At 36.6% G+C, this 25605-nt stretch overlaps 1 protein-coding gene across 4 annotated transcripts in view; it reads left to right on the top strand.

Annotated features, from left to right (window-relative positions):
* Nucleotides 1-22997, top strand: part of ATM (ATM serine/threonine kinase) — a 139292-nt gene extending 116295 nt beyond the window's left edge. For all 4 annotated transcript variants that reach the window (XM_028500941.1, XM_007110688.3, XM_007110689.3 and 1 more), the window contains 7 exons: nucleotides 6890-7039; nucleotides 8983-9148; nucleotides 10509-10595; nucleotides 15150-15264; nucleotides 16027-16090; nucleotides 19851-19987; nucleotides 20094-22997. In XM_028500941.1, coding sequence (XP_028356742.1) covers nucleotides 6890-7039; nucleotides 8983-9148; nucleotides 10509-10595; nucleotides 15150-15264; nucleotides 16027-16090; nucleotides 19851-19987; nucleotides 20094-20277 — 903 coding nt within the window. In that variant the 3' untranslated portion in view covers nucleotides 20278-22997. The remainder of the gene's footprint in view (nucleotides 1-6889; nucleotides 7040-8982; nucleotides 9149-10508; nucleotides 10596-15149; nucleotides 15265-16026; nucleotides 16091-19850; nucleotides 19988-20093) is intronic.
* Nucleotides 22998-25605: the final 2608 nt, after the last annotated feature.

Here is a 25605-nt window from a genome sequence, read left to right as displayed (position 1 = left end):
TAAATAACACTGAACATATAATATTTCATATATGTGCAGGTGAATCTGTGGGATAGACTTCCTAAAGTTGGATTGATGGGTAAGAGTAAATGCACCTATAATTCGCTAGATACTGTCAGATTACATTTAATAGAGGGATGTACCAATTTGCATTTCCTCCAGCTTTTTGCCTGAGAAGAGAATTCTCAAGTCACTTTATTAATTAATCATTTTTGGCCCTTAAATGAGTGCTCAGCTAGCATGTTTATATTTTTAAAAATAGCTGTAAACCTTCATTTTGAAGGGCCTGTTTTTTTACAGGTGTTCCTTTCTGGTTTCATTTCTGTATCTCCTATTTGCCCTTTATTCTTATGTCACTGCTGTAACAAGGCTTGTTTATTTATTCCTTGTTTCTATTTCTGTGAAGGTATAAATAAATTAAGATAATTACTGTATAGCAGAGAAGCAACCTTTCAGAGACACTTTTATGATAGTCCCATATCTGTTTCTTAAACCTGCAAAATGGTATATACCACAAGTGTTTATATTCTCTAGTGAGTTAACCCTACTTAACCTCGAGGTATCCCAACCATCAACTAAGACTAGTTTAAAAATATAATAGAGGGCTTCCCTGGTGGCGCAGTGGATGAGAGTCCGCCTGCCGATGCAGGGGACACGGGTTCGTGCCCCGGTCCGGGAAGATCCCACATGTCGCAAAGCGGCTAGGCCCGTGAGCCATGGCCGCTGAGCCTGCGCGTCTGGAGCCTGTGCTCCACAACGGGAGAGGCCACAACAGTGAGAGGCCCACGTACCGCAAAAAAAATAAAAATAAAAATAAAAAAATAAGTAAATAAAAATATAATAGAAAAAAGTCCCTTTCACAATAATATAGTGTATATAATGTGAATAAACTGCCTAGGATTAATGTTAATAAGAAACATGCAAGACTGTATGAAATAAAATTACAAAACTATAACAAGAAAGAATAAAGGAAAACTAAGGTAAGGGAGAAGGCTCATATCTTAAATGGGAAGGCAGTGAAAAATGTCAGCTCATTTCTAATTTATGCATAGACAATGAAATTCCAGTAAAAATTTTTATATCATGGAAACATGATTTAAAAGTTTATCTTGAAAAATATATTGGTGAGAATGACTAAAATGTCTTTGATAAAAGCAACCGGTGAAAGTGGACTGTGTCTAATCATATGAAAGCAAATGGTAAAGCTTTAGTAATGAAGATGGTATAGTTCGTGACATAAAAATAGATTAATAGCCTTGAAACGGATGTTTATATATACATTTATAAGAAATCAGTATATAGCTTTGACTTTTAGAAGGTTCCTGAATAAACCCAAAAATGCTATTAACTCTGGGTATGATGGGATTATGGATAATACCTCCTTTTTAATATATTTTGAATTGCCCTAAATGAACATTTTTTTAAATTATAAAAATAATTGTTAAACTAAAAACACCAAATAGTTAGGGGAGTAGGGAAAAAGAAATTAGATCTACCCTCGAAAATTCTGATTGAGTCAGGCTATTGTAATTGAAAACTGAACTTTTTTAGAGCTTCTTAATTGCCTACAGAAATAGAAATATAAAACTCACTTGTTAGTTGGATGAGGTTGAGGGGTGGGAAGCATGAAGAAAAGCACACTTTTTCGTAATACCTTCAAGTTAGTGAGAAATTTGTCATGTGAAACTTTGTAGGATATTAACTAATATAATTGATGCTTTCTATTAGCAGTTAACAAAAAAACAAGTTCTTGTGGAGTGCTAAGAGCAAAAGTTTAAAAAAGATCTGTGAAATCTTTTCTGCAGAAGGACTTCTTTGGTGTGGTTTAGATCAGTGCTGCTCAAATTTAGCAGGCATCATAATCCCTGGAAGGGTTTGTTAAAACACAGATGCTGAGCCCCTAGAATTTCTAATTCTAGGATGGAGCCTGAAAATATGCATTTCTAGCCGGGTATCAAGTGATGCTGATGCAGCAGTGTTTCAGGAACCGTACTTTTAGACCCACCAGTCTAGTTACTTTGCTATCATTTTATCTAGCTTAATTATAGGACAAAGTTGATGAGCTGTTAACTGTCCAGGTACTTTAATGTGGCAGGTACTTTAACAATTGCTGAGAAGTTTTTAGAGGGCAGATATTCAATAACATGAATGAAAGAAAATGTTTATGTTCTAAATGCCAGACTTTTAGATAGCATAGATGATGACTGAAGAACTGGGATACAATGTGTTGCAAAAAGTTTGGGCTCTAAGATTACCTGTTTTTTTTCAGAAAGCTACTCAGGTTTCCAAGCAGGTAACACAGTTTAGCTTCCAAAGTTCATTGCTATAAAGCATGAGAGAGAGAAGGCCCTAACCTAAAACATTTTGAAGGCAGAAATGACTAAACTCTATTTCTACCTTATGACTTTTTAAATATCTGATTTTTACAGAGAACTATTTTACCAATTAAATAGTGGAGTTATTTAATGTTACACATCTGAATATTAAAAAGTAACCTCTTCATATGAGAGTTTAGGTTTGACTTTATTGTTTAGAATTATAATACTGGACTAATAGATGTATATTATTTTGAGATTACTCCAAGAATGGGAAAGTTATGTTATAACTATATTGCTAGTTGTTCTTGATTTCAGTTAACGTTCCTGAAGTTCTATAGTGTATGCAGGGAAGCAGTCTGCCTAGTCCAGGTCTTCTATGGAGTCATTCCCAATCTGGCATTCAGGTGCCCTGTTATCATTGTGTCAACAAGAAGGGTCATTGACTTCTGAAATTAGCTCTTGGTACCCAAATGTCAGTATACAACCTCAAAAGGAGAGACCTATATATTGAGGCACACCAGATACCTTTCATCAGAGAGAATCACATGGAGATGAAGGAAGACAAAGTTCTTATTGTATATGCTGACACTGAAACATAGCCCTCTGATAACTAGAATTTGTGTGACTGGACTAATTTATCTCTACCCAAACTACATTTTTAAAAAGTATATTGAACAACTAGCCTAAAGTCTTAGATATGAGAGGATTCATTCTTTTAAAATCAAAGTCTTATATAAAGAGTATTTACATGCAGAAGGAAGTTTCGTACTTAATTCTTCATTATGCCTTTTGCCAATAACTAATTTTTCTTCTTTGTGGTATATCTTCCTTCTCAGCCAGGATTCTGGGAGAGAAGTCATAATGCCCTAAGGCATTCACTGTATATAATGAATTAACTTCATTTCTATGTATCTAGGATGGTACTAGCTGTGTACCTTGAGGTAATTTGAGAAAATAGTCATCAATCATTTTTTGTGACACCCAAGCAAAATACTCAGATACTCAGATGAAATAGGCTATTCCAGGGAATCTTAGTACCTGAGGAAACACTGCCATTTGCCTTTTGAAACTTGAATTCAACTGTTTTTACATCAACCAACATCACAGTTGAACTCTGAAATGAGATAGAAAAAAGCCAACCTGTTCCTTTCTAGATCAGTCTCTTAAAAAAGACAAGGGTTTGATTTTTTTTCCCCATAACTAGATATTAATAGAGAGTAATTTTGGAAAAGCGATCTTTGATGGAATATACTAGGAGGCAAGAATGTTAATGTGATCAAGCATTAGGGGTCACAGCTAGCTCAAAGATAGGGCTGGGTTTTCTGGAAGGAAGGCATTTAGAGCTACTTAAGCAGGAAAGAAAATCGGTTGGAAAGGCTATGAGATCTGTTCATTCATTTGTACAATAATTGTTTATTTACACGCCTAGTGTTGTGTTAGATACTCTAGTAGGTGCTGGGGATATAAAAGTAATAAAACATAGTCCTAGTTCTTAAGGAGCTCAGCAGGGGAAACAGACACACAATTATAATGCAAAGTGTTAAGTGCATTTTTAGAGAATGAAAAAGCTAAAGATAGAGGAATCATGCTTATCTTTAACACCACTGGGGAAGGCCAAGGCTGAGGGCAGGAAGAAGCTCCATTGCCACCGGGGCACAGAATAGGGAGAGGCTTGGGCACCAACTCCCAGTGGCCCCACAACACAAGGCCATCACCCCCAGGGTCACTGTGACTTACTGGAGCAAGCAGAGTCTTCTGGGCCAGGGTTCTTCTAGCTTGTTTTTCACTGTACCCAAGTAGGAGGCCTCACCGCATTAACAGGCAGCCAGAACCTGTTTAATGGTTGCTTACTAAAATGCCTGTAATCCAGCACTGCTCCTCAGATTATGGCCCTGCCTCTAAAGAGAGGGCTCCATTTTGAGAGCTTCTTGGCCCTGAGAGTGAGCAGAGGCTCAGGAAGGATACACAGCGTGGGATTCACAGTCACTGTCCTTCTTCCGCTGCTGGAGACAATTTAACATCTGAGGGAGTTTGAGAGGAAAGGAGGGACCAGCCCTCTCTGCCCTGCCTCATCTGCCCCTGACTGTGCTCCTATAAGAAAATTGATAAGTAGCCTGAAACCCATGGTACCAGGGCCTACCCTGTGTCCATGATCCCTGGCAAGCCCTTCCACTCACCCCCTTAACCAGAGTGGGTGGACATAGAGCAGAAGGAAGCCTGAAGCCCTGAAAGAGGCTTTAAAGCACAAGCCTTTTGCAAGGGCCGCTCTCAGGAGCTTCAGGGCATGGCTCCTGTTCTGTAGCCTCCAGGACCTAGGCCTGTGAACATCCAGGGGCTTAACCTTAGGATCTGAGCAGCAGTGTGTCCCTAAGGCTGAGCCCCACCAGCTAGCTTATCCAGAACTAGCCTCATTTTGGCATCTTTGAGACAGGGTGCTGGCCCTGAGCCTACTCATCTAGAGAGGACAGTCATAAACGGTTCAAGGCCCAGACACTGTAAAAGCTGGGGTAGAGCCCCCATGAGAGGAACATGAGCCTTGCTCTGGGATCACAGCTGTAGAGGACCATTTCAGGGGAAGGGCAGAGTGGGCAGAAGAGAGTTAGGGGTATGTGTGCAGGCAAGGAGGTGGGGGGAGTGGTGACTTAAGACAGAAGCATCTTATATTCCCTATATCCTAATTTTGTTTCACTTCAGGGCTTTTCACTTCCCTCTGCCTGGAATACTGTTCCCTCAGATCTTTGCATGAATTATTATTCTTTCAGGTTTTTCTGTAATGTTACCTCTTCAGAGACGCCTTCTCTGACCACGTCTCTATTACTCACTTTTTTAAATGTATGTTTTGTTCTGTTATAATACTCATTACCTGGCATCATTAAATGTCTATTAGTATATACGTTCTGACACCAGAATGAAGCTTTATGAGGGCATGGTCTCATCTGCCTCGTTGCCACTCTATTCTCAAGTGCCCTAGCACCGTGTGTAACACATAATAGACTCTCAACAAATACAGTTAATAAATTAATGAAAGACCTCCTTCATGTTAAGTCACAGAACATAAAACAGTAAAACATATTTGAGTACATTAAAATTAAAAATATAGAATTAAAGATACTGTAAAGACAGGCGGCTGAGAAAACGAATTTTAAAATGTTAATAACACAAAAAGGATTGTTATAATATTACTAACAACAAGAAATTTATATATAGAATATGTAAATAACTCTTACAAACTAGTAATAAAAAGACAACCAGTAAGAAAAAAAGGTAAAGAATACAAACAGCCAGTTCACAAGAAGAAAACATTTGAATAGCCAATAAGTCTTATCAGATTATACTCTACTGGGAATCTGGAAAATACAAATGAAAACCACAGTGAGATACTATTACACACCTCTTGGATTGACAAAGTATAGAAGTCTGACAATACATTGGGAGGTTATAGAATAAACTCTACTAATGGGTATATAAATTGGTACAACTACTTTGTGTAGTTACTTGGCAATATATGGTCAACTAAGTAGAAGATGTGTATCCCGAATGACCCTGCTCTTCAATTTCCAGGTACATGTATACCCTAGAGAAACTGAAATATATTCATTAGTGGATTAATTCATTGCAGCAGTGTTTCAGGGAAATCTGGAAATAATGTAAATGTTAATATTCTGATTGTATAAATTGGATAATTGTGTATTTATACAAAGTACAGTTGTTAAAACAAATGACTTAGGATTAAGTGTACTAACACAGTTAAGGTAAAACAGTGTTGAGTGAGAAAAAAGCAAATTGCAGAAACATACATATAGTATAAATACTCTTTATTTAAAGCTTACAATTACTTATGTATGTATAGCTTTGAAATAAACATACTGTATACCCAAAAATACAGGAACATGATAAGCAAGTTAGCAGTCATCTTGTTGGTAGGGAGGGGCATGGGGTCAGTGAAGGGTACAAAGAGAGCTTTGTCTCTTTCCCAGCAAATATGAATAATCTTAGATTTGATAAAGCTGTTTAGTAAGTAAAAGGGTGTTTGTTTATATTATTTTCTACGTTTTATGTACATTTATAAAATGTCATAATTTTTAATCTTCCCAGTAAAATTGCTTTTATGTTTAGGAATACATTTCCTCTTGGTGAAGCTAACGAGACTACGAAGCAAGAATGCATACACTTTCAATTATTAAAGTATACTAAAATTGACACTGCATTTGATATTTTCCAAGTGAAATTCTTTGAATTTGACATTAAAAGTGTAGGAAAGCAAAGTTAATTCCTCTGCTAAATGGAACAAACTAAGTATGGCTCAGTCACAGATGATGAGTATAATTAACAGGATTGACTTCTCAGGGATCATGGAGATTGAGAGAAGAGCACGTTCTCAGAAGTCTGTGCAGCAGACTAGAAAATCGTATTCTTTGAGCTTGTTTATCTTCAGTTGCTTTCTTCCTATGGACAGAAAAATAATAGTATAACTTGAAAAAATGCTTCACACTGACTCTGATAGTTGAATAATCATCACATGCTCTTTAATGCCTTTCCATAATCAAAAGATACTTAATCTGTAACTTCAGGTGGTTCCCCTTTCTCAGCGAAGTGGTGTACTTGAATGGTGCACAGGAACTGTCCCTATTGGTGAATTTCTTGTTAACAATGAGAGTGGTGCTCATAAAAGATACAGGCCAAAGGATTTCAGTGCCTATCAGTGCCAAAAGAAAATGATGGTGAGTAACACTCAAAAATATAAGTTATTGCAAGATTATCTAATAGCTTATTAAAACTGATATCAAATATTATGGAATGTAAAAAGTTTTAATTTCATCAGGTAATTGTTAATGACAGTAAGTATAAGAAAGTAAGCTCACCAGAATGAAGGTGTGTGTGAGTGAAAAAGGAAGGTTTTTGAACTATGTTAAGTGTCAACCCTTGTCCTATGAGAACTTAAAATTATTCAGTGTATGCAAATTTGCTTCCAGTTTGGGGTAAGCTAATTCTTAACAAAACAAACAAATAAAACACTAACTAAAACCAAAAAAAAAACATGAAATAGAGACATTCAAAGACATTTGCCACATCACACTGGCTATCTGGTCTGACATTCATTCACCCAATCAGTGACATTTATTAAATGTGTCCTCTCTACCAGATACTATGCTGAGACTTCACAAATATGACTAATCACCATCATACTTATCCCATTTTAAGATGAGAAGAAGTTCTGAAAATTTTGCTTACTCCAGGTCAATGAGCTAATAAATAGTGGAGCAAGGATTTAAACCTTGTCTGTCCAACTCTAAAATCCATTTACTTTTTCTTTTGTTGTGCTTTCTGTTATATGTTTTTTAAAATGTATGGTAAAGTACTATAGGGATTGTGATGGAAAGGTACTGTGTAGGCACAGAGGAGGAAGTGATCAGTTCTACCTGGGACAGGGAGGAGTGGAGAGAATCAGATTCAAGAAAGACTTCATAGAGGAGATGGTGTTTGAGCTGAGTTTTATAAATGAATTGGTTTTCCAAGCAGAGGAACATACAAACAAAAAGGAAGGAGGCATGAACAGGCAGGTAAAGATAGCATAGGCTTAGGTTTTGAGGAGGAATAGATGAGATTGAAGCAGTAGTCTTTAGTCAAAAAATGGAATGTTATGAAATGTTAAGAAATTTGCACTCTATCCTGCAGGCAATAGAGAACCCTTGAGAAGGATAGTAATATCAGATTGGCATTTTAGAAAACTCTGACAACACTTATATTTTTGAGCGTTTATATTTTTGAGAAAGCTGACTAGAGGCATGAGGCGGAGTCTGAACTAAGAGTAATAACAGTAGGAATGGAGAACAGGCAGTTCATATAAGAAGTATTAAAGAGGCAAAACTTAGATGATTTGGTTGCTGTTTAGAAGTGGGGTTGGTGAAAAAAAGAGTATCAGTAGCACCCAGTTTCCTGGTTGGTATGATGGAGTAGGTGGAGAAGCTATTTACCGTGTTGCTGAATAGAGGAAGTGGCTGAGTTTTGCCAGAGATGAGAAGGTGAATTAGTTTGGATTTGGAAATGATCCAAGTGAAGATGTTGAGTTGGAAGTTGGAGAGGCACATCAGGCTGGAGCTTATTAAAGATACCTGAGCCAAAGATACAGATTTGGAAGTCATCAGTCCATAGATGAGGATTGAGCCTTTTGAAGTAGATGTGCTTTGCTTCAGGAAATTATTACATAGTAAGGAAATGTTGAAGAGTAGATCTGAGATGTGTCAGCTGCTTTGCCATCCATCTGGGATTGATTCTTCCATTCTTTCTCTTTTTCCTGTTTCCTGTCACACCCCTAGTGCTGTGATACACCTAAGACTATCTGGAGCTACCTTTGGCATTTTTGTGTTTACTTCCACATAGATTACAGAATCATTCAAATTAGAATTGAATTAAAACAGATAACAGTCACTGTTGCTATGCCACCTTCCCCTAAAATTAACATGAAAACCCTAAAGGGATTATAACTTGTTATTGCTTCCCTGACCAGACTTTTAGCTTCTTGTGGGTAGAGACAATATCTTGTTCATCTTTTTATTGCCTTTATATCTATCATACTATTTTCCTATTGAAACTCCTAGTAGACTTCAGTTAAATTAGTTGAACAGAATATTCAGAAAATAATTTTATATTTTATCTATTAAAGGATGTACAAAAAAAGTCTTTTGAAGAGAAATACGAAACCTTCATGGAGATTTGCCAAAATTTTCAACCAGTTTTCCGTTACTTCTGCATGGAAAAATTCTTGGATCCAGCTGTTTGGTTTGAGAAACGATTGGCTTATACTCGGAGTGTTGCTACTTCTTCTATTGGTAATCTCCTTATACATTTTAGTAGATTCAGCACTTCCTACATTCTGAGTTACAGGGGGATGGTGGTGGTGATGGTGTTTGTTAATCAAACCATCTTCATCATTAGATCATTGTGTTTCTTGTTCATCCTGATTCTTAGCTTCTAAATGTAGCTCTTCTTAGCTTTGGCACGAGAGAATTTCTTTTTTCCAGGTAGGGAAATAAAGACTGGTTATTTTTCTTCATTGCTTAATAGTGACTATGGCTTATTTTCTTTCCCCTCAGTGTATTATTTTCTGGGATTTTCTTTGGAAAATAATAAAACTCATGATAATTCCATTTAAGTTATTTCCTTTAATTATTATTATTCTTGCATACAGCCTCTATAATACCATGATATTAACACCCAAAGATTGATTCTGTTTAATAGAATTTTGGTTTTGGAATAGAAATAATGATATATATTTAAATATTCTGTGTACAATATATATTTTGGCTTTTTCGATTTCTGAGAGATTGGAATAGTTAGATAGGGCAGTTAACAAAATCTTAGAGTATGAGAACTAACAGGAATATCAGTGATCTATTGTTTTTTAATTAAAGACCACTTTTTTCATCACTTAGGTACAATACACCAGGAAGGCAGGACATGTATATTTTGAAAAATTTCTAGGTAATAATGAAGCCCTCTTTTTTTCTACAATGAGAATCATTAATCTGATTCAACTAATTTCGTTTACAAACAAGAAAGTAGGCCCAGTTAATGACAGAGCTAGCCATGCACCCCAGGCATCCTGACACCCTGTCCACTATTTTTTCTGTAACACCTCATAGTGTGTTTCATTAGGTTAAAAGCATTTTAAAGCATGTTATCATCTGTGTTAAAAACAGAAATGTAGTTTTTCCTGGATATATACCTGATGAAATGAATTATTGACTAATTTGTGTTAAATATAATTCATCAAGCAGAAGAAAGTTTCACTGAAGAATGAAGAATTTACCCATAGGTGCCTCAATTTAAAAGTATGCTCAATAAATATTTGAGTGTATATAGTGCACTGCTTTGGCCCTGGTAAATAATGGGTCTCAATTTTAACCACACTCAATTTTGAAGTATTACTATTTTAATATATGTGCTCATTAGTAAATGGAAAACTTTTTTAGCAGATCATCTAGGATTTGTAAAATGCAGTATAAATGAAAATAGCTGGCAAGATTTGACTTAAACTGAAAATGGCCAGTTATGTACATAATTAACTTCAAGTAGGCAAAAAAGCTTAAGCTACTTAAAAATTATATAGAGTCAGTGGTATTAGTTGAAATTATGGCTAATTGTGTTACAGAAATAGATGATATCAGTAATTTCAGATTTTTTTTCTAGTTGGTTACATACTTGGACTTGGTGATAGACACGTACAGAATATCTTGATAAATGAGCAGTCAGCTGAACTTGTACATATAGATTTAGGTAAGTAACAAAAGATATGTTTCTTTGTTCAGTAAATATTTGGTCATCAAGAAATGTTGTTTGCCTGCCAGGATATTGCAAGTATGAGAGAGAGAGAGATCAAAACAATAAATATTGTTTAAAAAAAACCATAAACACAGTGATGCTGGAGGGTGTAACTAATTCTGCCTTGGATAATGAGTGACATTTAAGCCAGGTCTCAAAGAAAGAAAGGATAATCTAGAGAGAGGATAGAGCAGATATGAAGGGAGGAATAATGAAGTTTTAGCATGTTTTAGGAATGGTGAGACATTAAATGTGGCTGGAGTGAAGTTTGCATGTAGTTGAGTAGCTTGAGGTATAGATTGGTACTAGATTATAAAAAGCCAGGCCAAGAAGTTTCAACTTTAATCTGTTAAACAACGGGAAGTAAATGAAGATACATTTAATCAGGACATAATTTTATTTGATTATTGGAAAGATAATTTGGGGAACAGTATCTACACAGTAGGAAAACAAATTGGGGGATGTTATCATAGTTTAGACAAGATAATGAAAGAAATGATTTGGACTAAAGTTGTGTGAAACAGGAGTTGGATTTGGGGGACATTTTTGTAGTAATTTTGCACCAGTGATATTAGATGTGGAAATAGTGGGAGAGGGAACTCCAAGATAACTGAAGTTTCTAGCTAAGGAAAACAGCAGGTTTTGTAGAGAATAAGAAACTGATGAGTTTAGTTTTGTACGTTGTTTTGAGGTATTATTGGGATTTCCAGGGGAAGTAGACAGTTTAATATATAGGAAAGCAAAGATGTTGAGCATAGTAAGAGATGTAGAACTTTTTAGCAAATAGATTTTAGTTGAAGTCATTGGACTAGAGGAGGTTCTAATCTTGTACATCATCCTTGATGAAGAGAACTAAGGTTGGAATTGTAAGGAATCTCAGCATTAAAAAGGCTGAGTCTTGGGAATTGCCTGGTGGTCCAGTGGTTAGGACTCGGCACTTTCACTGCCAAGGGCCCAGGTTCAGTCCCTGGTTGGGGAACTAAGTTCCCACAAGCTGCACAGCGAGGCCAAAAAAAAGGCTGAGTCAGAAAAGAAAAAAAGAAAATGATGAATAACCAACAAGTCATAGAAACTAGAGGTAGGGATATCTTGGAAGACAAGAGAGGAGAAATTTTCATGGAGGAAGAAATGCTGTGCTCAGTAGTATCTGATACAGAAAGGTCAAATAAGATGAATGCTGAAAATAGACCTTTGAATTTTAATCAATCTTAGTAAACTTTGGATAGAATGGAGGAAGTAAGATTGTGAAAAGGCAAGGATTAAATGGAAGTTAAGGATGTGTAGGCTAAGAATGTGGAACTGTTCTTCAAGAAATTTAGAAGTAAGGGAAGAATGAAGAGAAATTTGCTGCAGAGATGGGAGACACACATTTGGTCCCCTCCCCCCACTTCTTTTGGTTTTGAGGGTTTTTTGTCCTTGTTCATTTGCTTTCTTAAGATGGGAGATATTATAGGAGAGAGACAAAGATAATTGAAATAACAAGGGAAATCGATTTGAGTTACTAGTGAGAGTAATCAACTTTGCAGGCTATACCCTGAGCTGAGTAGGGAGGGAAGACAGATTAATAGACTAGAAATCTCAGTGAGTTTGAAGATTATTTACACGAATAAAGGGGTAAAAGGAGAAGAGGTTTTAATTAAAATGTAGAATTTAAGATTTCTTAGAAAGTACAGTTTTAGGAGATTATAAGTTCTATAGTATAAGTTTTTGCTAAGTGGTTTGCTAAGAGAGAGTAAATTGAATTTCATTAGAACAGAGAAGATCAAGATTTTTTTTTTTTTTTTTTTGCGGTATGCGGGCCTCTCACTGTTGTGGCCTCTCCCGTTGCGGAGCACAGGCTTCGGATGTGCAGGCTCAGCGGCCATGGCATGTGGGATCTTCCCGGACCGGGGCACGAACCCGCATTCCCTGCATCGGCAGGCGGACTCTCAACCACTGCGCCACCAGGGAAGCCCCCAGGAATATTATATGGTTTTCCCCAGAATGATTCCAGAGTTAGGACAGAGAGGAAGATCATGAGCTAGGTCCACACCAACATTCAATGAATTTGATAGGAATTCTTAGACGTTGGGGTATAATAAATATGAGGATGAGTCAGAATGTGGGAACTCAGTAGAGTAGTGAAATTTTGCATGAGAACAAAAGGGCAGTGCAGTGGAAGCTGCAGAGTAGAGATAGGAGTTTGCCAACCGATGTCCAAGCGATGCTAAACACATCTATAAATGAGAAAGGTAAATTGGTATAACCAGTTTGGAATACTGTTTGGCATTATCTGCTAAAGCTGGGAATTGTGACCCAGCAATTCCACTGCAGTAAAAATGCATACATGTGTATAAGAATGTTCATAATAGTACTATTCATAATAGCGCCAAATTAGAAACAGCCCCAACCCCCATCACAAGTAGAATGGATGAACAGTCTACAGCCATACCACCCTGAACGCGCCTGATTGTGTTTGATCTTGGAAGCTAAGCAGTGTCGGGCCTGGTTAGTACTTGGATGGGAGAATGGATGAATGAATTTTATTGTATTCATAAAATGAAATACTATATAACAATGAGATTGAATGAACTATAGCCAGACTCAACATGGAAGACTCACAAATACAATGTTAAGTGAAAGAATCTAGATACAGAAGAATATATACTGTATAATTCCATTTATGTAAAATATAAAACTGATAAAATTAATCTATAGTGTTGGAAGTCAGGATAGTGGTAAGCCTTTGAAGAGGTGTTTCTTGATTCATAGGGAGATGAGGCCGGGCTTCTGGAATGCTGGTTACATGGATTTGTTCGTTTTATAAAATCTCAGTTAGCCACACACTTGAATGACTTTGATGATTTGTACACTTTTCTGTGTATCTCTTTGATTATCTGTTGCTGCATAAGAAACCACCCCAAATTTAGTAGTTTAAAACTACTATTACTATCTCTTATAGTCTATGCATTGACTGGTCTCAGCTGGAAAATGTTCACTTATGATCTTTCACACAGCTGTAGTCAGCACCTGGGGCTGAATTTACCTTAGGATTCAACTGGGCCAGTGTCCAACATGGCTTCTTACACATGTGATGCTTCATTGCTCCTCCATGTGGCCTCTCTGTCAAAGTAACCTGAACTTCTTACAAAGCATCTCAGGGCTCCAAGAGGAAGGAAGTAGAAGTTAAGTGTTAGCTTGCAACTGGCACAGTGTCACTTCTGCTATATTCTCTTAGTCATAGTAGTGTCATACGACCAATCCAGATTCTTCCCTCTCTTTCTGGGACTCCAATAACAATACATTAGACTATCTCCTGTATCACTTATGCTGTTTACGTCCTTCTCTATATTTTTCAAACCATGTTTTTCCTTCAACTCACCCATGGTGTCAGTGGAAACCATGTGGGGAGCCTGGACTTCCCGTGTCACCAATCTGTAGCAAGGAGCCCCCTTTCCTCTTGGATGTCAGAGGAGGCCAAGTGGGGAACCTGGTCTTCTCCCATGACTTAGCAGTAAATAAGGTGGTTACTCCCAAAGCCAGCCAAAATAGAAGTGTAGATAAGATCCAGAGTCTCATAATATAATATCTAAAAAGGTCAAAATTTCAATTGAAAATCATTTGTCAGGAAAATTGCAGTTAGAATGAAAAACAATAGACGTCAGCACTGAGGTGACAAAGATGTTAGAATTATCTGACAAATATTTTAAAGCAGCCATCATAAAAATACTTCAAGGAGCAATTACAAACATGTTTGAAACAAATGAAAAGGTGCTAAGTCTCAGCATGGAAATAGTTTCAACATAGAAATAGGAGATATAAAAGAGAACCAGGTGAAAATTTTATTTTGCATTTTTTGGATGATTCTCTAGAGAACTATGTTGAGTGAAAAAAGCTAATCCTCAGAGGTTACATACTGTTTGACTCCATTGATATAACATACTGGAAATTACAAAATTATAAAAATGGAAAACAGATTAGTTATCACTGGAAGAACGGGGGTAGGGGTAAGCCTTGGGAGTAAGTAGGTGTGGGTAATATAACATGAGGGATCCTTGTGTTGATGGAAATATTCTATATCTTGATTGTATCAGTGTCAGCATCCTGGTTGTGATATTGTACTGTAGTTTTGCAAGATGTCGCCATTGGGGAAAAGTGGATAAAATACACACACACACACACACACACACACACACACACACACACACACACACATATATATCTTCTGCATTTTAAATTCTACCCTTCACTACCTCATTTTTAAAAGTCACCCTTTAATATAGATTTCTCTAATTACATCAATAAATAATTTTTTTAACTTGATTTTTTTAAATTGGAGGTGGATCTCCTGGAGAATGCTGGAGATGAAGAAGGCAGGCAGAGCAGAAATAGAATAGATGACTGTGTGTTTTAGTACTGATTGAATATTGGTGACAAATTATTTAGTACCTCTGCAAAGTTCACATGCCAGTTGAGAGGAAAGTAAATTAGCTATGAGACCTCCTAACCTCACTGTATTTTTTACTTCAGGAGTTGCTTTTGAACAGGGTAAAATCCTTCCTACTCCTGAAACAGTTCCCTTTAGACTCACCAGAGATATTGTGGATGGGATGGGCATTACTGGTGTAGAAGGTGTCTTCAGAAGGTAAGCCAAATAGGGTAAGGTAAGGCAGATGATTTTTGGTGTTGAAATTATTTGGATTATTGATTTCTATAGATTATAGAGTTCACCCTTACTAGAATTATTATACATTCCAGTGGTTTACCACTACTAAGGAAAAGACCTTGGGTAAAAGCAGTAATAATTTCCCCTTCCTTCAGACCACCTGGGACCTCACCCAATATGACACACATACTGTCCTCCCTTACTGCCTCTGGAAGCAGCCCGCCTTTACTTTTCACACCTCTGTCCTCGCTAACTCTTTGTTTACTGATCAGAACTTCTCTTGGGTGCTCATTCTTGGATATATAAATTATCCTAAAGGAGCTTATGATCTGGTACCAATTCCTGCTAAAAGAATTTTGCAGTTCCCTGTAGTTTTCCCAGCATAGGTCTACATACTCAATTTTCTTTCTTTTTTAAGTCTACATACCATACTCAATTTTAACAGGGCAAATTCTAGTCAGAGTAAACTGTAATTACCATAATAATCAACTGAAAGAAATGTTTCATAGTAGTATTGTGTTATTCTTATAAATGCTAAGCTCATATTCACATATATATTTGTATTCATTTCAGAAACATCTACTGAAAACCCACTCTGCCAAGTACTATGCTCTTTGAGATATTAATTTGGGAATTATTAACAGGAATAGTCTCAGCATACTAAACATGAGTATATAGGAGGTAAAGATATGTTGAAAATGTTGGTGTATAATAAAATTCATATTTATAATGTGTTTGTAGATGCTGTGAGAAAACCATGGAGGTTATGAGAAACTCTCAGGAAACTCTGTTAACCATTGTAGAGGTAAAGTATATTATAAGGAAATCTTTATTTCTTTGCCTGATAGACTGTATATCTTGTTAGGAAGGCACTGATTGGAGGATCAGTGCTTTGTTTTAATGAGGTGGGATGATGCTGGGCAGCAGGAGAGTAAATAGTGGCTTAGAAATGCCTTCAGCCCCCTCAAGTTTCTTGGAATGTTACAGCACTATAAGTAACCTTTAGTCTTTAATACCTACACCAGCACTTTGACATCTTAGGTACCTTGTATGGTATTATTTTCAGAATGGTTTCCTTTGGAGTTTGAAGATAAATCAATAAGTTGTATCTCCTTTTCCCATGCCCAGATTCAGAACCATGTAGTGAGACAGATGGAGATCAGAGTGTCAGCATTGTTACTGTAGGAACATGACTGAGCAGTGAGGGCCAAACTGGCTTGCTGCTGGTGCCACCTCAGTGCCTCTTTGCAATCTTAACCTGGGGACAGCCCACTGAGTGGGGTTTGGGCCTACAGGGCATAAACACTCCATCAGGATCACTGCCTCATGTTGATCAGGGCAGAAAGGGAAGGAAGTCCAGCAAATTTCCAGTGCTTATGATGTTAATTCTACCCAAGTGAGAATTGGGTACCCGAGGCAGTCATTCTCTATCCTAGTAAAGGGTATGTGGGGCAAGAGATCAGGAGAGTGTCCTCCACAGGGAAGCTTGGAAGTAGAGTTGAAATATGCCTCCCTTACATTCTTTCAGCTTTTTGTTTCTTTAACTGGTGGTGCTGGACCTGGCTGCACTTTACTATCACCTGTGTTGCTTTTAAACAACATTGATGTTGACCAAATTTGAACTAAACTTCTAAGGATGAGGCAAGAACATTTGTAATTTTTAAAAGCTTCATTGCATTAACCATTAAGCCTGTGATCAACAAGGGTGGAACTATATCCCAAGGAGGGTGAAATTTATAGTCTATTAGGGTGGTCATGTGTCTACTGCCTTTATGAACCAAAGTCCTCTTTATAGCCCCTTTGGACTGGTGGCGATATGGATTTTTGGTACAAAGAGAGTTAAAGTGGGTCCCAATAGTGTGTTGATAAAGTTAACTCTAAGGCTGTGCTGTTCCCAAGGCTGGAAAAGCTTTCCCTTTTTCCCATATTATGTTCATACATATTGTCATTTGTTTGCCGTTGGTGCTGCAGCAAGAATAAATGAAAACATGGATGCCTCAGTAATGCAGAAATCAAGGTCTAAAATCAAATTATCTTGCTTTTTTGCATTTAAGACCAAAAAATCCAAACTTTTCAAATTAATTTAAGATCCAAAGAAGTTTAATGTATTCCCCAGTATTTTACTCTGTTCAGTCTCAGTCAAAAGGATTTTTGTGTCTGGGTAGATGTGGGGGTTCCTTCAGTACCGATGTCCTGAGTTAACACTTGCTAGAAGAGGGTAGTTCCTGCAGGGCTTCAGAAGTTTTATTAGTTGAATGCCAAATGCTCATGAGCCTCATTCTTTAAAGAGTGGTAGGAGATAAAGTTAGAGAGAGAATAGTGGGCAGATTATTTAGGGGTTTCTACCTTAGTGTGAGGATTTTAGATTTTACTGAGTAAGATGGAAACTGTTGGGGAGTTTCAGGCCACTGCATCTCCACCTGCAATAATGGTGTCACTTATAAGCTTTGTGTATTTTACACTGATTTACCTAATCTTCCCTCTGTAAATCTGTCTGAATTTCCTGAAATAATTTAGTGTGGTTGTCCCAACCTTCCCAGCTGGCCTCCCTATGGACGTTGTGCCTTCAGCTTTAGTAGGGTACTTCTCAGGAGTTTTGCTGGATCCCAATTCTCTGGAATGTCATTTCAGTCTCCTCTTTTGTAGTCATTACGTTTGCTCGGTTAGATTTCATTGAGCCACAGTCACTGTTTCTGATATAATAACAATTAAAACTTCTCGCTTCCTAACCCTCTTTAAGAACACTGTGACTTGACTGCATTTCCCTTTCCCTCTCAGTACATTTGTCTCTACTGGCCTTCAGGATCTCATTTTCTTTTTCATAATAGACCATCCTATCTTCTAAGATTTTATCCATTCTACTAAGGTAATCTCTCCTTTTAACTCAATGGTTCTTAGCCAAGTGCAGTTTTGCTCTCTAGAGGACAGTTGGCAATGTCTGGAGACATTTTTGATTGTCATAATTGGGGCTGGGGGAGATGTGAAGGTACTATTGACATCTAGTGGGTAGAGGCAAGAGATGCCACAAAACATCCTATACACACAGCCCTCACACCAAAGAAATATCCAGCTAAAAAATGTCAGTAGTGCCAAGATTGAGAAACTCTGCTTTAACTTAATCTGTATTCCTTTCTTGTTTTCATTCAACCAGTTCTGTTCTGATAATAAAGCTAAAGTATATGTTTTTAATTACTCCAGTTCCTCCTTGATTCCAGAATTTGCAAATAGGATTCCTAACACAAGCCCTTGGGTTTGAAATAATTCAATTGTGTTGTTTCTCTGTTTCAACCAAAGAAGACCATATAGTCTGTTTATAATGGAGGCCCCCATTTCTTTTCATTAGTTGGTTAATAAAATATACGTCCCTTTTGGGGGTGAAACTGGTTTGGGTCCCTGAAGTCTAAACCCATGTCAGTGCCCAATTTGAAGTCACATAGAAACCCTTAAATTTATGGACAAACCACATATATTCAGAGTCAGTCCCTCTGTATTTTTTAATAGTCCTGGAGGATGCTCAGAACAGCATAAACAGATGACCAGTTTTTGGTACTGCTGATCTAGTATTTGTCCTGGAATTAAATGTGTAATGCTAAGGGCATTTTATAGTATCAGACTGCAGACCTACCTAGAAACACAAAAAAGGCAGCAGCAAGAAAGTATTCCAACTTTGTAATGCTGGAATATCCTGCAAAATCAGGCATTCCTGGAATTGAGTCTTCACTTATTATTAAGACCTGTATGGTAAGCATTTGCTGAGGCCTATTAAAAAAAATTATGTGCTTATAAACACCAGGGGCAGTTAGCTGTTCTGAATTGCCGAGGTCAAAAATCCCTGTGACCTCAGTTACTAAAATTTAGACTTAGAATCACTTGCTCTGGCCATGCCATTTACTTTAGTATTCAAATTTTACTCCATATATAGATTTCAAGATACAACCATAGCACTAGACCTTGGGTTTTGAGAAGTTTTCAGTAAATTATACCTTTTTTTCTCCACCCAAATTTGGAACTAATTGAGTGGAAAAGAAAGAGCCTTAAGAATAAGATAGAGATCAAAATGTCAGGTTTATTACTGATACAACTGTTGGAGAATATGGCTTAGCAGTAAGGTCCAAATAGGCTAGCTACTGCTGTCCAGCTCCCACAATCTAATCTATCCCTTGGTACAGCTCACCTGAGGGAGAGTTGGGGCCTGCAGTTCTCTGTTTTGGCAAATGTTCTTACCCAAGAACTGATCAAGAGGAGAGGGAGAAGGAAAGAGTAACTAGTGCTTGTCTGCTTTTAATTGATTAGTTTCACCCAATCAGGAAACATGGGTCAAAGGATGTCACAGCCCCCAAAATGGAGAAAGAATGAATTGAGATGGGAGAAAAATCCCAGAGCATCATGTTAGTATAGTTTCCTCCACAAGGAAACATGAAGCACATGTGATAAGTTTGCCCCTCCATCCCAGTCAACTACCATGTGACTGGCCTGTATTATTTTTATAATACTGGTTCTGCTGTTTCTAAATACATCATCAAAATACACATTGTTCTTCTAATACTTATGTCCTCTCTATCTAGGTCCTCCTGTATGATCCTCTCTTTGACTGGACAATGAATCCTTTGAAAGCTCTGTATTTACAGCAGAGGCCAGAGGATGAAAGTGAGCTCCACTCCACTCCAAATGCAGATGACCAGGAATGCAAACGAAATCTCAAGTGAGCAGTATTTGGGGAAGGATCTGTTGTCAATTGTTCAGATTCTTCTATTCCCAAGGCCCTTTAAACTGTTCCACCTCATTAACCTTTGTGTTTTTGTCATTAGTGATATTGACCACAGTTTCAACAAAGTAGCTGAACGTGTCTTGATGAGACTGCAAGAGAAACTAAAAGGAGTGGAGGAAGGAACCTTGCTCAGTGTTGGTGGACAGGTGAATTTGCTCATACAGCAGTCCATGGACCCCAAAAATCTCAGCCGACTTTTCCCAGGCTGGAAAGCTTGGGTGTGATATAAGCATGTGATTGATTGCCTTTGAATTCAGCCTTTAGAAATCGTATTTTGGCCTTCATTTTTAACCCACCCACATACTTCAAATAGGTATTACTATTGAACTAAGTAAACTACTGTGTTTTTTAAAAAACGTTTAATGCTTGCTTCATTTACCTAAACATGCTTTGATAGTCTCAAGGAACAGTTTTCTCACACTTTAGAAATAAACAGTCAGTCATGCTTTACTTCTAAGGTAAATGTTTATTTTTTCTTCTCAAGTGCATACTTGTATCATTTTCAGTAGACTCACTGACTTTTGCTTTAGCTGAAAATGCAAGCAGCAGGAGTATAGCAGCAGCGCTAGCAGATTTTTCTTTAGTAGGAGTTAGAACAAATAAATATACTGCTAGTTTTGATATAGCTTTTAATTAAAACTTGTTTACCGGATATTATATATGAATGATAAAATATTAATATATAAAAGGAAGAAAATAACTTTAAAATTGTAACCATCTATATACCATGGTAAATATGTTTGGGTTTTCAGTAGTAAGATCACTCAGTGTTACTGAATAATGAAGGTGTTACGATATGGAGAACAAATTTCACAGACACAGTATAGTTACTATTTTTTAGAAATGTATATTAGACCTTCTCATTCTATTCTCTTTATCTTTTAAGCCCTCTGTGTTTCCAGTACTTTATCTTTCTATGAGGCCTTCATATCTGTCTTCTAGTTCATGAATTCTGTTGTCTCTATGTAATCTCCTTTTTAAACTATTCATTGGGTTTCTCCTTTCAGAAGTTGTTTTCCATTTCTAGGTATGTATCATTCTTAAGATTTGACTATTATTTGTTTCAAGATGTCTAGTTGGGTTTTTTTTTTCACTTTAAGTTTCTGTTGTTTGTATCTGTTGGTGTTTGTAATTGGTGGGCTGTTTATCCATGTATTTTGTGATTTTAGAAGGTGAGCTTATTTTCAGCAGGACCTTGAGTGACCTGGGTTAAGAATAATTCCTTCCAGAAAAGTTTTATGTCTGGTTATGTCATAGTTCCAGGACTATCACTGACAGAGGACCACTCTTTCTTTAATTTCTTGGCTTCAGGGTTTCCTGACCTGAAGAGTACTATAAATTTACTGAGAGAAGACTCCCAGGCCAAGACAGACATTCTCCCACATTATCTCCCTGTGCTAGTCGGCAGAATGTTTTATTGATGACTCCCCTTTCACTGAGAGTGTAAGCCTGAATGTGTCCCAACCTTACGGACATGAGGGGAGGTGCATTTAATTACTACCCACTGCCTTTTTAAAGTCCTCTTATAAATGTTGTAGCTGAAATTCATAGGTTAATGAGATTGGCAAGTTTGCCAGGACAGCTAGAATATCAGCTCACACATCTACCTCTCTGGTTTTTAGTTTCCTTCTGAAACTGAAAATTTTGGGCCATAACGATTTCCCCTTTCTTACAACTTCTGCTATGTGTTTAAAAAATATCTCTTATACCTTATCTAGCATTTCTGTGTGTATTGTTGGAAGGAAAGGGTTTAGGTATCAAGTTTGATATATAGCTAGAAATGGAACTCTTCTGTCCCCGTAGTGTCATTAGATAAAGAAATAAAACTACTGACTTGTCTATTGGTGAATATAATCCTTCCTCCATCCTTAGGAAACTGTTCATCTCAGCTGCAGAGATTAAGAAATGGGTGATTGGACCTTGATGAATGAATAGGATGAAGGAACAGGGAACCTATTTTTATTACCAAAGTGAATCAAGGGAATGTAGCAAACTTAGAATGTCTTTATTTAAGAAAGCCTTGGAATCTTCATGGGTGGAATAAGAAATTATCAGCTAGATGATAGTATAGGTAAGTGAATTTGTAGCTGATTCTTGCTAGTTGATGTATGTTATTCAAAGAGCTTTGAATAACATCATTAATCTACTCTTCAGCATTGAATGGTGTTCTGTAAAGCTACTGTCCTATTCAGATATTCTTATTAATGGCTTTGAAAATCTTACCAGATTATCAGTAACAGAAGGAATAGCTAATTCACAGGTGATAGAAATAAGATTCTAAAGATTATGACAAGCTGGAACAATGTCTGGAAATGAATAAGATAGAAATTTACTGGGAACAAATGAGGAATGGTTAGGTTTTTAAAATATTTTTGATAAAATATTTGTTGTATGCTGAGTACCTGACATACATTATATGCAGTGTCTTTTGCAAGATTAGTGATGTTATTCCAGTTTACAGCTGGGGAAAGTGAAATTTGGAAAAATAAAATAACTTCTCCAAGGGCAGAATATAATAAGTTGAAGGTACAAGTTTAATATGGACAAATCTCTTAACTTGGAAATCTTTCAAGTGAAAAGAATCTAGGCTTCACCAGTCAGTTGCTCATAAGGTCAGTGGAAACCAAGGAGAGAAGCTACTAGAAAAGCAGATAAATTACAGACTGTTTGAACAGTTGTGTTCAGATTAAGGGAGATACTATTCGTTCCACTATTCTCTGTGCTGATCATACCACCCCATAGTATCTTCCTAATTAGTAGGTAAATAAATCCATGGTCATGATAGTATATACTTAAAATATATGCACTTAGAAATGCTAAAAATTTAAATATGGCCTAAAGCAAATAAAAGCAAAGAGGAAAACCTTTAATCTTCTTAGAGATTAAAGTAGGCTAGTGTTTAAATACATAGAAAGCTAGTGTACTGGCTTGAAATATGGAGATATGTGCCACTTCAATTATTTTGGTTGTACCTTAATGAAATTATATATTTCATGTAGATTTTTTTTAGTACTATTGAACGTATTTTTTTATTACACTGTTACCTGTTTTAAAATAAATCTTAAAGAAAATGTATGCTAAGACTCATTCATTTTATTCAAATATTTGAGTATTCTGTGCGCCAAGCATGGTGCTGGGTATACAGCAATTTACAATGCAGTGTGGATTGAGAAGCCTGCTACACAGGACCAGACCAGTATGGTGCATCTCACTCTAAATAATCTAGTAGTTTTTCTTGATTACCCTGTGACAAAAAGCCAAATGAATGTTCTTTTTGGGGGGGACCTAGAGAGTGATCTGGTCGACATTTCTAGAGTCTAAAAAAGATATACTGGAAATGACAGATACAAAGATCCTAATATTCTAAATTTGAAGCTTGCATTCCACATATTTACTGTTTTTTAAAAATCAATAACTTCAGTCTTTAGAGTTTCAGGCTTTTTTGTCCAGTTTCTGAAAAAGTGAATTTTGCATAAATACAGTACAAAGTTTTCACAGAGATTAGGTTCAGAATTTGGTGAGTAAGATGAAAATCTAATGAAAATTATTCCCTGAAAATTCCCTTACTTTGCCCATAATGTACAACATGCATAATTTTTTTAATGTACAACAATATGTAAAAATATATATACTTTTACACTAATGTACAATGTATGATTCTAAAGCAGTGGTTCTCAGGGGGTAATTTTGCTTCCCCACTCACTTGACAATGTCTGAGGACATTGTGAGAACATGAAACATTGACATATAGTGTTGAAGTTTAAGATCAATACACATTTCCAAACCAGAAGAGAAATGGTCATGATTTGGCTTGTAGATCTTGCCTTGCTATAAGTGTGTGTTCATAGCTGGTCTACTATTAACGTGATTTGCTATTTTTTAAAATTGTGGTAAAATACACATAACATAAGATTTACCATCTTGACCATTTTTTTTAAGTGTACAGTTCAGTAGTGATATAAGTACATTCACACTGTAGTACAGCCAATCTCCAGCACTCTTTTGACCTTGCAAAACTGAAGTTCTGTACCCATTCCACAACTCCCCATTCTCCCTTCCACCCAGCCCTTGGCAACCACTATTCTATTTTCTGTCTCTCTGAATTTGACTGCTCTAGCTTCCTACTATAAGCATTTGTCTTTTTGTGACTGGCTTATTTCACTAGCATAATGTCCTTAATAAGGTTCATCCCAGTTGCTGTATATCAGAATTTCCTTCTTTTTAAAGATGGAATAATATCCCATGGTATGTATAGGCCACATTTTTGTTTATCCATTTATAAACATGCTTTCCCCTTTTAGCTATTATGAATAATGCTGCTGTTGAGCATGGGTGAACAGATATGTCTTCAGGACTCAGTTTTTAATTCTTTTGGGTATGTACCCAGAAGTGGAATCACTGGATCATATGGTAATTCTATTTTGAATTTTTTGACGGAAACACCATGCTGTTGTCCATAGTGGCTACAGTGTTTTACATTCCCACAAACAGTGCACAAGGGTTCTGATTTTTCCACATCCTCACGGACACCTGTTATTTTCTGTTTTGTTTTTTTAATAGTAGCCATCTTAATGCACGTGGAAGAGTCATTCCTGCAGGAGAAAACATTGTATACTTTTTACAAATCCAGTGAGTGGTATTGCAAGAAATAACGAGTTTTACGGGGGAAATATGTCCTTCAGTTGACAATTTTGAAAACCTCGTTCTGCCTTACTTAATGTTAGGTTATTTGAAAACCACCCCAAAATGTTCCCTAGTATTTGAATATTCACTATAGACTTATAATTCTTTGTAAATATTTAGTATTTCTTATTGCTTAAGCAATTTTTAAAAAATATCCCTGACTGTAAAGAGTTGGAAGAATTTTAAGAGAGAAAATGGTAATCACTCAGCTGGTTGCAGATTTGGTGGGGTTTTTTTACTTTATTTTTTTAATTGAAATATAGTTGATGTATAATATTATGTTGGTTTCAGGTATACTCCATGGTGATTTGACATTTGCATACATTATGAAATCACCTTGATAAGTCTAGTAGCTATCTGTCCCTGTACAAAGTTATTACAGTATTATTGACCATATTCCTTGTGCTGTATATTATATCCCCCAGGCTTATTTGTTTTATAACTGGAGGTTTGTACCTCTTACTCCCCTTCACGCATTTTGCCCCCTGCACCTTCTCGCCTCTGACAACAACCTCTGTTTGTTCTCTGCATCTGTGTCTGCTTTCATTTTGTTTTGTTTGTCTTGTTTTTTTAGAATCCACATGTAAGTGAGATCATATGATATTTGTCTTTCTCTGAATTATTTCACTTAACTATACTTACTCTACCCTCTAGGTTCATCTATGTCACTGCAAGTGGTAATATTTCATCCTTTTTTTTAAAGGCTGAGTAATATTCCATTCTATATATATACCACATCGTTTTTATCCATTCATCTATTGATTGACACTTAGGTTGCTTTCATATCTTCGCTATTGTAAATAATGCTGCTATGAACATTGGGGTGCATATATCTTTTTAAATTAGTTTTTTTGTTTTTTTTGAGGAGG

Source organism: Physeter macrocephalus, chromosome 16 (genome assembly GCF_002837175.3).
Source record: "Physeter macrocephalus isolate SW-GA chromosome 16, ASM283717v5, whole genome shotgun sequence".
In the NCBI taxonomy this organism is placed as follows: Eukaryota; Metazoa; Chordata; class Mammalia; order Artiodactyla; family Physeteridae; genus Physeter; species Physeter macrocephalus.
Note: the sequence above shows the minus strand (reverse complement) of the source record. Positions and strands in the feature narration are given on the sequence as shown.